Below are 14614 nucleotides of genomic sequence, written 5' to 3'. Positions count from 1 at the left end.
GATGTATTTAATTGTACACACACATATACAAATAAATACGGCTTAATTGATGGCACACAAAATGAACTGAATAAGAAAATATTGTATGTGCATAGATATGTTTGTATATAGTGGCTCAATTGAAAGTGAAGAAAACAATTAACGCACTACTGGTAACCGCCGAAAAATTCAAGATTTCGAATTAAATCCGCTCCCTACATCTCCTCTACAGATGTATTTTATTTGAAGACCAGTGTATACATTTGTATGAATAAGGTCATACCTAGGAATGCTGATGCCCAAAAAAAATACAGATTTAAGCTGCGGACACCGCATGCCCTGCTTAATAAATAAACATTAAAAACTCAAATGCCTGAGGGCAGAAAACATCGATAAATAAGTACATACATANAAAAAAAAATACATATTTAAGCTGCGGACACCGCATGCCCTGCTTAATAAATAAACATTAAAAAACTCAAATGCCTGAGGGCAGAAAACATCGATAAATAAGTACATACATACTTTTGTGCATATGTATGTATGTATGTAACATGTAGATAATGACGCGAAAGCAATTAAAAATTTGTGCTGCAGTTGGAGGAGCAGCGGCACCGCGACCGCATAATACTCGTCAAACAAGCTGTGAACGTGCAAATAAAATATTCGCCGGCGTTTCATTGACATCTATAATGAATTCATTTTACTGGCAGTTGATGCTGGTGTTGGTGGTTAGCTGTGATATGTGCAAATCAAATGAATATCCAGTGACAAGCAAAGCTGTAACTGCAACTGCAACTGCAACTGACAGCGTCGAAATTGGCGGCGAAATCACAATTGATACCACCACAAATCTACTCGACCCATATACAGGCGGGAAGGAGGACTCCATAGGGGAATATGTCAAGAGTGAAAAGGAAAAATTTCTGGGCAGCAACCTTATCAGAAATGCCACAATCGAAAACGTAACAGAAGAATGCCGCACGCACTGCAACCTACAAGTAAGTTTGCCACTTTACATAGTGCATTATTGCAACGAAAATTCGAGTAATCAGCAATTAAAAAACAATATTTAAAGTAAATTGCATCGCGTACTTTTTCTAAAACCGGTAGCTTAATGAGACGTTTTTTGTAGCTTAGTTGGTGCATATTGCATTTGAATGCCGTCAGTTTTACGAACTAAACCGACTGTAATTAGTTATCATAGTAATATGCATATGTTTACCGCAAAAAGAGTTGCAAAATTTGATTTACGATTGGAAAATTTGTTTGTTTTGTGTCTGAGCAAAGCTGCAATGTCCAGCAAAAAAATAAAAATAAATTTTGTTTACGATCCAAAAAGTCGCACGCATACACATAGGCGTGCATAGGTAAATAAAATCACGTGATTTATGGACCAACACATTTTTTATTCAACAGCCCTTTCTTTAGAGATAATTAGCTGACAATATAATTGCGCTTAATTGTTTACTTAAATTAACAGCTAATTAGTGGCTTCTACATTCCTAAACTAAGCGACCGTCGGTCGTGCCGTATGCTTGTGCACGTGCTGGAATTATTTAAATTTGTGTGTGTGCACTGTAATTCATACTACATAAATACATATGTACGTATGTACATATGTGCTTAGTATTCGTTCACAAGAGCCCACGTCTTCTTCGCCAATTAAAACAGTCAAACCACATACATATGTGAACACACATACATATGTATTAGGAATGTTAATCCCGGGATCCCGGCATTTTTTAGGCCACGAAAATCCCGGGATTTGTGGGATTTGTAATTTGCACTGATGTCAATAATAGAAACTCCTTTTCTTTACCAGTATTGGCTATATTGTTTTTTTTTTATTTAATAATAAATTTTTTTTTATAAATGTCTAAATCATTATACATATAAAACCGTGCGATAGTAAATTTTGCACACAAAAATCAATATATTCGCGAAACTATGGGCCAAATATAGTAAAATTGCGTTTTTAGTTTTTACTTTGACGTCAGTAATTCAAAAATGATTTAAAAAATTCAGTGAAATGCGCTTAGAGAAGAGGAAGTTCTGTAGAATTTAATCAGATTAAATTTTTTTGGTGCATAAGGACTGATAATTATTGAAAATGTCCTTTTAAAATTGTATCCTTGAAATTTATGTTAAGGACTCATATAAACTCGATAACATTCTCGAATTTCGTCCTTCTAACTTTATCAACTTAAAAAATTACCTATTCGTCCTTGTGAATCCAAAAAAAATTAATTTTTTTAACTTCTAAAGAAATTTCCTTTTTCATTTGGTTCCCATGTTTTTATTAAAATAAATCGTAACGTCAGAGAGAAAACATAAAACGCCACTTTAAATAAAAAAGTAGGTTTCAAACCCATTTATTTATTATTTATTTTATGGTAGCAGAGATAGAAGCAATTTTTCGCGATTTAAGTTGTTGGAAAGTAATGAATATCTAAATCCCGGGTCTAATCCCGGGTCTCGAGATTGTGATAACGACATTCCGAAAATCCCGTATTCGTAAAAAGCGAAAAAATTAACATCCCTAATATGTACGTATTAATACAGTGCCAGCAATGTGAGCAACAGTAGCCACACTTCGCCACAATTACCATGAGGACAGCACTGCTTCTGTTAGAATTTGGAGCACATCTTCATTGGATAGCATCCGTCGTTATATATGTATGTACATACATACATATGTATGTTGTGTGCATACGAACACTCACATGTAATAGCCTAGATACGTGTTAGATATTACATACTTAAATATGTACATATGGATGTGTTTATGTACTATATGTACATATGTATAAGTACCTTTGGCTGTATTTACTTTTCTACAACCGTGAAAACCCGATTAGACATAGCCGTTTAAGTATGCATATATATGTACATATGTATGCACGAGTAAGTGATCTCGGCATTATTAATCGGAGCTGCATTTGTGACTAACGATGAGGAGTACACTTACTTGCAAGGTTACGAAGAAGACAAATTTTTTGTCGTGTGCGCATACATACATATGTGCATATGTATGTATGTACATGCATATATGCCAAGACATTTCTTTTCTTTTGTTGACATATCACTTGATACCCTCTATTGTGGGCATTTATGTGCACTAATTCTATTATTGTTGTCACATCAACGTCATATGCAGCTTTGTACATATGTACATATAATCAGGTATTCTAAATACATATGTATGTATGTATTGACATACAATGCTAATCCGATATTCCTAACAGGGCTCTTTTACACGATATGTATTTGCATATGTAAACTTCATAGTGGCCATAAAACTTTTTTGCCAAGGTTGAATTCTAAATGAATATTTATAGTTGACTCAGCTTTTTCTGATAAAAATAAAGAAATATCCAAAATATACGTGACTTAAAAATCACGGAATGAAGAAATTTTAGGTATTGAAATTTCTGATTACAACTGCTTTTACTAATGAACAGACATAGACACTTGCAATTAATTTCATGCAAATAACAACTCATTGCATTGAAATAAAAAAGTTTCTCATGATTTAAACTTTTATATTTCAAATGTAAATCATAGTTATTAAATCTTTGTGTTACATATTTAAATATGAACATACATACATAATTAACTAACTTTTTTAAATAATTATAATAGTAATGATCTGAGAAAAAAGTTCAATCTAGAACTTTTAAGGCTATGTACCTTATTTAAGTATTAGTTCCTGCTCATAGTAGAAAGGCGTATATCAAATACGCTTCATCATATTTACTATTGATAGAACTGAAATATGTACATATGTATGTATATGCAAGAATACATGCATTCGAGTCCTTCAAGTAGAAGGTACTACAGTCGCCCTTTTTAACCAAGTTGCAAAGAAACAAAACACCAGAATGGATAACGAATTACATGTAAGGCAACAAAGCAAACTCAATAATAACCCTGCAGAATATCCGACTAGCGCAGAATTAGCGTAAGACCTCTTGGCGACGGCACTAGTTCTATAGCTCAATACCCAAGCAATGCATTCAATGCCGAGGGGCGAACGCTGTTAAGAAAAAGACCTTCATCAACATTGTTTGCGATGTTGCTGTGACCAGGGCTTGAACCCAGGCCCTGCTTACCACCACTACTACACCACAGTGGCCGCCTCAACAATTTAAATTCACTAAATCTGAAAACTCACAACTGCCTCCACCGCGATTTGAACTCGCTACCAATGAGGCTTGAGTCGGAGGTCTTCTCGCTGAGCTACTTTCATATTGTGCGAGAAGTGAGAATTTGTACACTTACAACGCCAGTTTCAACTGTCCCGCCGCTCTGCGTCCGTTTTGCACTAGTTCAGAGATAGTTATGAAATATGTAGTTCGGAACTAGCGCTTTGCTCTAAATTTTACTGCAGGGACATAACTACATACATATGAACATATATCCATACATATGAACATAACATATATATATGTAGGTATATTAGTATACTCGAGTTGGCCAATTCGGTTAAGCGATATGCGAACTAATCCGTAGGGTTGCTTGCAAAGCAAAAAAAACTATGCAATTGTGAATGGCATCTTTTTAAATAGATAAATAAGTACGTATATGTATGTACATATGTACATGTTTAAAAAGTTAAGTCGGAATTTGTTTCCTCTCACCCCCAAGGATTGTTCTAAGCCGAAAAATATATCCCCCTATTTTTTATTTGTTGGTTAAATAAACAACTGGTTACTATTATTGGCAATCTCCTAAAGAGAAACAGAGTTTTCCGTACGAAAAACATTGATTTTCAAGAATTCTAGACCATTTCTACGAAAAGTTGTTATTGACCCATATATGTAAAACACATGGAAAACTTTGAGCGATTTGTGCGATCTCTAAATATTTTTTGATTTCAAAAAGAAAAAATAGGGGTATACTTTTCTCGATATAGAATAATCCTAGGGGGTAAGAGCATTAAAATTCCGAATTTACTTATTTTGGAACACTTTAATGTATGTACATATGAAGGGGTTAGAATCAAAAGGATCTAAGTAGGTCTGAAATTGTTTCGAGATAATTGAAGTTAAAGTTGATTACTTATTGTAAATTCGGGGTAAATTCATTTGAAATGATCATTGCCCGGCCAATAGATGGCACTACAATGTCCGAAATGACTTGGTCCTCTTTGTCACCAAATAAACACTGTATTTAACTATACAAATATGGGTAGAACTTATATTTTCAAAAAATGTCACTTAGACCCTTATGATTCTAACCCCTTCATATATATTAGCAAATTTTTTTGTACCAATTTGCCCTATATGCAAGGGTATTGCAAATTTATACGCATAACGGTTGTTTGTAACAGCCTTACAAAATNGACATACAATGTTAATCCGATATTCCTAACAGGGCTCTTACACGATATGTATTTGCATATGTAAACTTCATAGTGGCCTTAAAACTTTTTTGCCAAGGTTGAATTCTAAATGAATATTTATAGTTGACTCAGCTTTTTCTGATAAAAATAAAGAAATATCCAAAATATACGTGACTTAAAAATAATAATCACGGAATGAAGAAATTTTAGGTATTGAAATTTCTGATTACAACTGCTTTTACTAATGAACAGACATAGACACTTGCAATTGATTTCGTGGAAGTAAAAAAGTTTCTCGTGATTTAAACTTTTATATTTCAAATGTAAATCATAGTTATTAAATCTTTGTGTTACATATTTAAATATGTACATACATACTAACTTTTTTAAATAATTATAATAGTAATGATCTAAGAAAAAAGTTCAATCTAGAACTTTTAAGGCTATGTACCTTATTTGAGTATTAGTTCGTGCTCATAGTAGAAAGGCGTAAATCAAATACGCTTCATCATATTTACTATTGATAGAACTGAAATATGTACATATGTATATGCAAGAATACATGCATTCGAGTCCTTCAAGTAGAAGGTACTACAGTCGCCATTTTTAACCAAGTTGCAAAGAAACAAAACACCAGAATGGATAACGAATTACATGTATGGCAACAAAGCAAACTCAATAATAACCCTGCAGAATATCCGACTAGCTCAGAATTAGCGTAAGACCTCTTGCCGACGGCACTAGTTCTATAGCTCAATACCCAAGCAAGCAATGCATTCAATGCCGAGAGGCGAACGCTGTTAAGAAAAATACCTTATTCAACATTTTTTGCGATGTTGCTTTGACCAGGGCTTAAACCCAGGCCCTGCTTACACCACTACTACACCACAGTGGCCGCCTCAACAATTTAAATTCATTAAATCTGAAAACTCACAACTGCCTCCACCGCGATGTGAACTCGCAACCAATGAGGCTTGAGTCGGAGGTCTTCTCGCTGACCTACTTTCATATTGTGCGAGAGGTGAGAATTTGTACACTTACAACGCCAATTTCAACTGTCCCGCTCTGCGTCCGTTTTGCACTAGTTCAGAGATAGTTATGAAATATGTAGTTCGGAACTAGCGCTTTGCTCTAAATTTTACTGCAGGGGCATATGAACATAACATATACATATGTATGTAGGTATATTAGTATACTCGAGTTGGCCAATTCGGTTAAGCGATATGCGAACTAATCCGCAACAAAAAAAAACTATGCAATTGTGAATGGCATCTTTTTAAATAGATAAATGAGTACGTGTACATTAGGGTGGTCAAAAAATGCATGTTTAAAAAGTTAAGTCGGAATTTGTTTCCTCTCACCCCCAAGGATGGTTCTAAGCCGAAAAAAATTTACCCCTATTTTTTATTTGTTGGTTAAATAAATAACTGGTTACTATTATTGGCAATCTCCTAAAGGGTAACAGAGTTTTCCGATCGAAAAACATTGATTTTCAAGAATTCTAGACCTTTTCTACGAAAAGTTGTTATTGACCCATATACATATGTAAAACACATGAAAAACTTTGAGCGCTTTGTGCGATCTCTAAATATTTTTTGATTTCAAAAAGAAAAAATAGGGGTATACTTTTCTCGATATAGAATAATCCTAGGGGGTAAGAGCATTAAAATTCCGAATTTACTTATTTTGGAACACTTTAATGTATGTACATATGAAGGGGTTAGAATCAAAAGGATCTAAGTGGTCTGAAATTGTTTCGAGATAATTGAAGTTAAAGTTGATTACTTATTGTAAATTCTGGGTAAATTCATTTGAAATGATCATTGCCCGGCCAATAGATGGCACTACAATGTTCGAAATTACTTGGTCCTCTTTGTCACCAAATAAACACTGTATTTAACTATACAAATATGGGTAGAACTTATATTTTCAAAAAATGTCACTTAGACCCTAATGATTCTAATCCCCCCTTCATATATATTAGCAAAATTTTCTGTACCAATATTCCCTATATGCAAGAGTATTGCAAATTTATGCGCATAACGGTTGTTTGTAACAGCCTTACAAAATTGAGATAGATAGAGACATACTAAAATGCTCAGCATCAAAAGATAAATCAATTCTCCTATATCCCTCAGTCCGCCCGCCCGCTCTTCCATGGACACGGTGGCTGTATTTCTGTAAACATTTCAGATAATCCCATCTTACAGGCGAAATAAACGGAACGCGTTTGGGATATAAGTACTATAGCATTGTATTCGGTTGTTGTACCTAATAAATAAACGTAAAGATTTGTTCCAAATGTTCAGAATGGATAAAGAAATCCAGCCGGTAGCTGCCGTATAAAAATATATACCTCAACAAAATATCGTTAAGTAAATAGATTGTTTTTAGATCAAGGCAGGGTCGTATTGAAAACTGCGGTATTTTAGTAACTAAGTTTGGTTCAAGTTCCAAGTTTTTTTTTAAGATTTAATAATTACACTGCACAGCACTTGGCAGGGTATTGGACCAAATCAACTTTTTTAAGAGATTGTTCCATAGTTAAAAAAGTAATTCCTCCGTTTTTCGAAGTTAGCCTCCGAAATCGAGATATTAGCCTTCGAAGTTCGAAATTGGACCTTTGGTAAAAAAATATTTTTAATTATNTTTTTAGATCAAGGCAGGGTCGTATTGAAAACTGCGGTATTTTAGTAACTAAGTTTGGTTCAAGTTCCAAGTTTTTTTTTAAGATTTAATAATTACACTGCACAGCACTTGGCAGGGTATTGGACCAAATCAACTTTTTTAAGAGATTGTTCCATAGTTAAAAAAGTAATTCCTCCGTTTTTCGAAGTTAGCCTCCGAAATCGAGATATTAGCCTTCGAAGTTCGAAATTGGACCTTTGGTAAAAAAATATTTTTAATTATTGTATGTGCCTTTTGCTCTTATTAAAACTGTATATAACTTTTTTTGTGCAAACTTATATTCCAGGTGCTATAAGGGGTCAATGATCAGATTTTCGAAAAGTTAAAAACCTTATATTTCAAAAAATTGTGAACTGATTTTCAAGTGTTATAAGGGACCTGTAATATAAGTTTGCACAAAAACTAGTTTTTTTCTCTTTCGTTATTTACATGCAATACTAAAAAATTATTTTTACCAAAGGTCCAATTTCGAACTTCGGAGGCACATATCTCTCGATTTCGGAGGCTAACTTCGAAAAACTGAGAAATTACTTTTTTATTTGTGACTCAATCTCTTGGAAAAAATTGGTGTGGTCCAATACCCAGAGAAAAAGGTAATTTTGCCCTGTAGTGTTATTTTAATCTTACATTTATAAAGTCATACCCCAACCTTTTTCGAAATCGCTTAGTTTAGGAGCTACATATTTCAATTCTACGCATTCAAATTTGCACTTTCACTGTACCAGTAAGGAGGCTTTCAGTATGTTTCATAACAGCAAATATCTTTAATTTTAACGGCATCAGTTTACAAATCGTATGACTACTTGAGTAAAACTGGGAGAGATGAAGGACTACCATTTGGTTTCCAGTTTGCATTTGTATATGTTTAAAGTGCTGAGTGCAGTTTTTATGGCGATTCAAAGCTAGTCTATTTGTTGTGCTATAGTTATTAAACCTACTTGATAGATTAATAAAAATTTAGAGTATTCAGTTGATCGAACATCTCTATATAAAACTATTTTTTTTTTTTGTAAATTTTCAAAGGCACCCGAGTTCTTAAATGAATACGGACTACAGTGTGGAAAGAAAGGCGAAAATCGCATGTGCTTCAAGTCGAGGGTAAGTAGAAAACATTAATTAAGCGGAAACTTTACACGCTTTTATATTCATACATACAACTATGCATATGTTAAGCATGTATGTACATAAAATAAGCGCTTGGTAGAAACCCTAAAACCATAAAACCTAAATATACTTCCGAATTTACACATACAAAGACTGGGAGCAGCACCCCACCCACTCACCCACTCACCAAAGCGTTCAATCACTTTGCAACCAAATGTATTGTAGTACCACAAATCAATATCCGACACAACCTGATATCGCACCACATACATACATACATGTACATACATATGCATATCCGTAGCTTCACTCTCTCTGCACGTAATAAAGAAAAGGTAGGAGTTTGTATTTTCCTCTTTATTTTGTTGACTCACTAGACGTTTAAGCTTGCAACCTCACCTGGAAGCGCTTTTATGCACACATACATATGTACATACATATTAGATATGGCCAAGTATATTTATGCATGCGTCTTTGGAAGTGGTGTATTTGTAAATTTATAGTAAATACCGATTCTTACAGTGCCTAAAAGGTTGTGAACAATGGAGAGTAGCACTTGCAAACTCAGATACTTGCCAGGAAACATGNGTGCAAAACCCAGGAAAATTCATTATATTTGCACACTAATTTGCAACTTTTTATTCAGATTTTCTAGAAAAATCCTAAGTATGCAGTTGTATAGCCCATTCAAATTTAGTATAACAAAGTGCAAGTTTAAAGTTGCTGGAAAATCGTGTTGATTTTTGGCAATTTTTTTATTGGAAGGTGTTGCTCATTTTCTCCATACAAAAAATAATTGTCGAATTACTTTGTATGGAAGAACTTGCGTGAAAAAAAATTACCAAAAATCAATGCGATTTTCTAGCGACTTCAAACTTGCACTTTGTTATACTAAATTTGAATGGGCTATAAAACTGCATACTTAGAATTTTTCTAGAAAATCGGAATAAAAAAATGCAAATTAGTGTGCAAATTTAATGGATTTTCCTTAGTTTTGCACAAAGTTTAGAGATTTTATTATTATGTTTTCTGGTGTAGAATGAACAATATTTTTATAAAAAATTATCGAAGATAAATTAGAATAAATAACTTTGCATATATTGCGAAAAATTCACTGTGCCAATACTTCTGTTCGGCACTGTATGTACATATGTATATATTAGATATGGCCAAGTATATTTATGCATGCGTCTTTGAAAGTGGTGTATTTTAAATTTATAGTAAATACCGATTCTTACAGTGCCTAAAAGGATGCGAACAATGGAGAGTAGCACTTGCAAACTCAGATACTTGCCAGGAAACATGTGTAAGTATTTGTACGATATGTCGCTTGCGAGCTTCTGAACTTATTAGGCTTCGGATATTTTTCCCACGCTTATAAATACTTGTTTTACTTATCAGATTTCAATGCAATTACATTGGCTTGACCTACCGTGCATATATGCTTGCGAAATGAGTCAAAGGCATTATTGGGACCGTCAAAAACGAATTGCAGAGTCTGCAATACAACTCGAAAGACCCTTTATAATAGTATCCAATAAAACTGATACGTTGAAGTTACTATGGAATATTGTATTGCCTGAATATTTATTCGCAAATTATCAATTTAGTATTCACATACAATACCAATATGTTATGGAGAATGTAACCGAGGAGCTACAACCATGGAGAAATTTGGCCAATTATGATTGTAGCCAGAATTTTGTCTGCGAATTGTTCGATGAGTTGGTTCCCTTCGCCGTTTATAGGGTAACTTGAATAAATAAATAACTAGCAAACCATCATGGAAATTAATCACCGACTTTTAATTGTTTCAGTTTCGATTCAAATTGGATTTAGGTGAATTCGCAAATCAAGCTTTACATTCGCCCCCAACGGAAGCGTTTAGAACTGTAGCTGGAGGTGTTCCGCTTTCCACGCCGGTAATCAAAGAAGTTTTCGCCTTGGATCATTCTCACGTAAGCATAGCTTGGCAGCCAGGAGTGTTTAGTTGCGGCCCAATAACGGGATATGTTTTATTTTTGGAAAACGCTAACACAACGCTCAAGCAGGTATGTTAGTGAGAAAAACTTGCAAATGAACTGCACATTTTACACAACTTTTCCGATGCCTGCGAAAAGACTTTGCCGCCCGATAGACGAAGCTTTGTTTTTGCAAAATTGTCGCCTTCAACGAATTATACAATAAAACTAGCCATGTTGAATGCCGAGGGTGAAGGTCGTTCTGCCGAAGCGTTTGTCCAAACCAAGGATGCCCCTTTGTATGGGAATTCGGACAATGTAGATCTGGTGATTGTCACAGGGGAATACAGTGTTAAAATCAAAAGTTTTGAATCTCTGACCGATACAGAAGTAATTTTCGAAAGTGACAAGCTAATAAACGATTATACTCTATATTCATTCTTAGGAGAACAAATATATTTCATTGTAGATGCTTCAGGAGTTATTGTGAGGTAGGTATTTTTTAGAGTGAATCTAACTTTAAAGGTACATTTTATTCAAAATTATCGTTTTAACAGATTTTCAATAAATGGAGATACGCAAAAGTTTNACTTCAGGAGTTATTGTGAGGTAGGTATTTTTTAGAGTGAATCTAACTTTAAAGGTACATTTTTTTCTAAAATTATCGTTTTAACAGATTTTCAATAAATGGAGATACGCAAAAGTTTGTGATTTCTAGTTTAGACAAATTTCCTGAATTCAAACCAAAGAAAATTAGCGTCGATTGGTTAAACAAGCGGCTTTTTATTGCAGCTCAGGTAAATTGTCTTATTATGTAATGGACATTTTACTTCTAACTTAGTATGGAATATTTCGCTTGGATTACAGAAGCTTACGGAGCAGTGGGCAGTGATTGCCACAGACTTCAGTGGACACTCCCAGAGTATGATAGTCGGCAATTTAACTGAACCTATCGAGCAATTGGATGTGGATCCCATAAATGGTTGGCTATTTTGGCTAACAAGTGGCAGTCTTATGCGAACCAATCTCTACAATAACTACTCAGAACCCATAATCAAGAGAGACGTNCGGTTACAGAAGCTTACGGAGCAGTGGGCAGTGATTGCCACAGACTTCAGTGGGCACTCCCAGAGTATGATAGTCAGCAATTTAACTGAACCTATCGAGCAATTGGATGTGGATCCCATAAATGGTTGGCTATTTTGGCTAACAAGTGGCGGCAGTCTTATTCGAACCAATCTCTACAATAACTACTCAGAACCCATAATCAAGAGAGACGTAGGTCATTTCTCAAACACTTATCAAAGCAGCTTAATAACATTTTATAATACAAGTGATCACACCTTGTTCGAAAGCACTTATGATGGACTACACATCCAAAGCCTTCAATTAAAATTATCCATTAGTTTAGAACGCATAGTGAGCTTCTGGTACAATGGAATTCATATATTGGCTACAAATGGTACACATCTGCTGCGGGGAAACTACAATACAAATGAATTTGACGTCCGCACTGTCAGAGAGTTGGAATGGTGTTGGGGTATTTTGCCAGTGATACAAAAGGGACAAAAGATATTTATCCAAACACAGCCATTGCAAAAAGGAATCCCAGAAAACTTGAATGCTTTGGTTACATCTAATATGGCCAAAATAAGTTGGGATGCGCCGCAGTTGAATGTATATCAGACAGAATACGCTTGGCAAAAGTGGGATTATGAGCTTGAGATAATGGATGTGGCTAGTAACAGCGCCTTTAATATACGCAACATAAAGACAACATATTTCAATGTGGAGAAACTACAATCAAATAATTTGTACAAGTTTCGTGTTCGTGTCATTTTTGGTAGTACACTTGGTGTATGGTCTAAAGCGTTGTTAACGCGTACGTGGCCCTTAGGGGAGTATACATTTCTGTTGGCAAGCATGAATGGCGTATACGAAATGAATGAGACCGGTAAGCATGTAGAGCAGGTCGGTCAAATGGAAAACGTGCAAGATTTTATGCAGTTGAATGCCACAATATACTACATTTCTAAGGACAATCGCTTGCAATGTGTGAACATCATGAATCCGGAGATAAATTGCTCATTTATAGCCACAAATGCAATGAGCTTGGCATATGAGTGGCGTGGTGGCAAGATGTATTGGGTAGATACGTTGGGAAATTCTGTGATGAGAGCGAACTTAGATGGCAGCCAACGTGAATTGCTACCAGTATTCGGTGCGGAAAGCATTGCAGTTGATGCATACAATGGGCATATCTACTACTCGACCGGGGTGAAGTTGATGAGACGCTCTCTAGGCGACACACTGGACGCGGACGAATATGAATATTATCATGTCAGCACTTACGACGATGTCATACGCGGTTTTGCTTTGGATGTGGTAGGAAAACGCCTCTTTTGGATTGTTCGTCAAGGTGACGGTGAGGTTAACTTATTCCGAACCAGCAGTGACATGACTAGTGAGGATTTACAGTACAATATCTTAGGAAATGATATAAGATTGGGCTCTTTAAAATTTGTACACGAAATTGATAGTCTGATGTGGTTGCCTTTGAATTCCAGCACAATTACTTTCGCACGAACAAGTAATCCAACAAACGAAGTGCTGATTCACCTTTCACAATTTACTAATATCAACTGTATTAATCTTAGATCGGAATATATGCCCGCTAACGACCTGTCCGTTATACCTGAGGCCGTCGATGGCCAAAGTGTTCACATCAGTCAAGCCTTCGCAGATGAATGGATAGTGAAGTGGCAACCAATAAGTTCCTCGGAAAATTATACAATATTTTATAGTATTATTTTCCAATTTGCCGACGCTACTAATCAAACGGAAGCAATACGTGCATATAAGACCAACGATTCGTTCATAAGGATAGCTGAAGAACTTCCTTTGCAACCAAGTTTTCATATAACTATAACGGCGTCCACATATTGGAGCATAGGTCCAACCACGCGTGTACAACTTCTCACACCCACTACCAGTGTAGCCCCTCCGCGACGGATGAGAGTTTTTGTTCAACAATTTAAAGACCCGCTTGAAGCCAGCACCAACATTAGCGCAATTGTTCGCTGGGACTCTCCACAATCTAAAAGTCCCTATACTGAAATAAATTATAAAATATTCTGCTGGCATGGCGATAAGCTACACGCCGAAAAATTATACAACACAACTGACAAGGAATCATTTGAGACGACGATAGACGGGTTACATATGGGAGAATCGTACGTCTTTCAAGTACAATCCTTTATACCAGGAGCAACAAAAGGAGGCCAACGCAGCTCCTTTCAAATACTCATTAATCCAGAACTCCAATCCAAGCCAGGATTTCTATTCTCGACGAGTGAATTTATTGCAGAATNAGAATCATTCGAGACGACAATAGATGGGTTACATATGGGAGAATCGTACGTCTTTCAAGTACAATCCTTTATACCAGGAGCAACAAAAGGAGGCCAACGCAGCTCCTTTCAAATGCTCATTAATCCAGAACTCCAATCCAAGCCAGGATTTCTATTCTCGACGA

General features: G+C 35.4%; 1 protein-coding gene across 1 annotated transcript; it reads left to right on the top strand.

Moving 5' to 3' along the window:
- Positions 1–406: 406 nt before the first annotated feature.
- On the top strand, positions 407–14610 carry LOC108377667 (protein sevenless-like; the record flags this gene model as incomplete). Its single annotated transcript, XM_017633935.1, has 9 exons — positions 407–980; positions 9038–9112; positions 10359–10424; positions 10520–10867; positions 10936–11169; positions 11239–11570; positions 11756–11876; positions 11947–12101; positions 12315–14610. Coding segments are annotated over exons 1-9 (4065 nt in total), but the record flags the coding sequence as incomplete, so codon positions are not given.
- Positions 14611–14614: the final 4 nt, after the last annotated feature.

The sequence above is a fragment of the Rhagoletis zephyria genome, unplaced genomic scaffold, assembly GCF_001687245.7.
Source record: "Rhagoletis zephyria isolate East Lansing unplaced genomic scaffold, Rhagoletis_zephyria_1.1 Rzeph_scaffold_12486, whole genome shotgun sequence".
Taxonomy (NCBI): Eukaryota; Metazoa; Arthropoda; class Insecta; order Diptera; family Tephritidae; genus Rhagoletis; species Rhagoletis zephyria.
The sequence above is the reverse complement of the archived record's forward strand: the minus strand, read 5'-3'. Positions and strand labels throughout refer to the sequence as shown.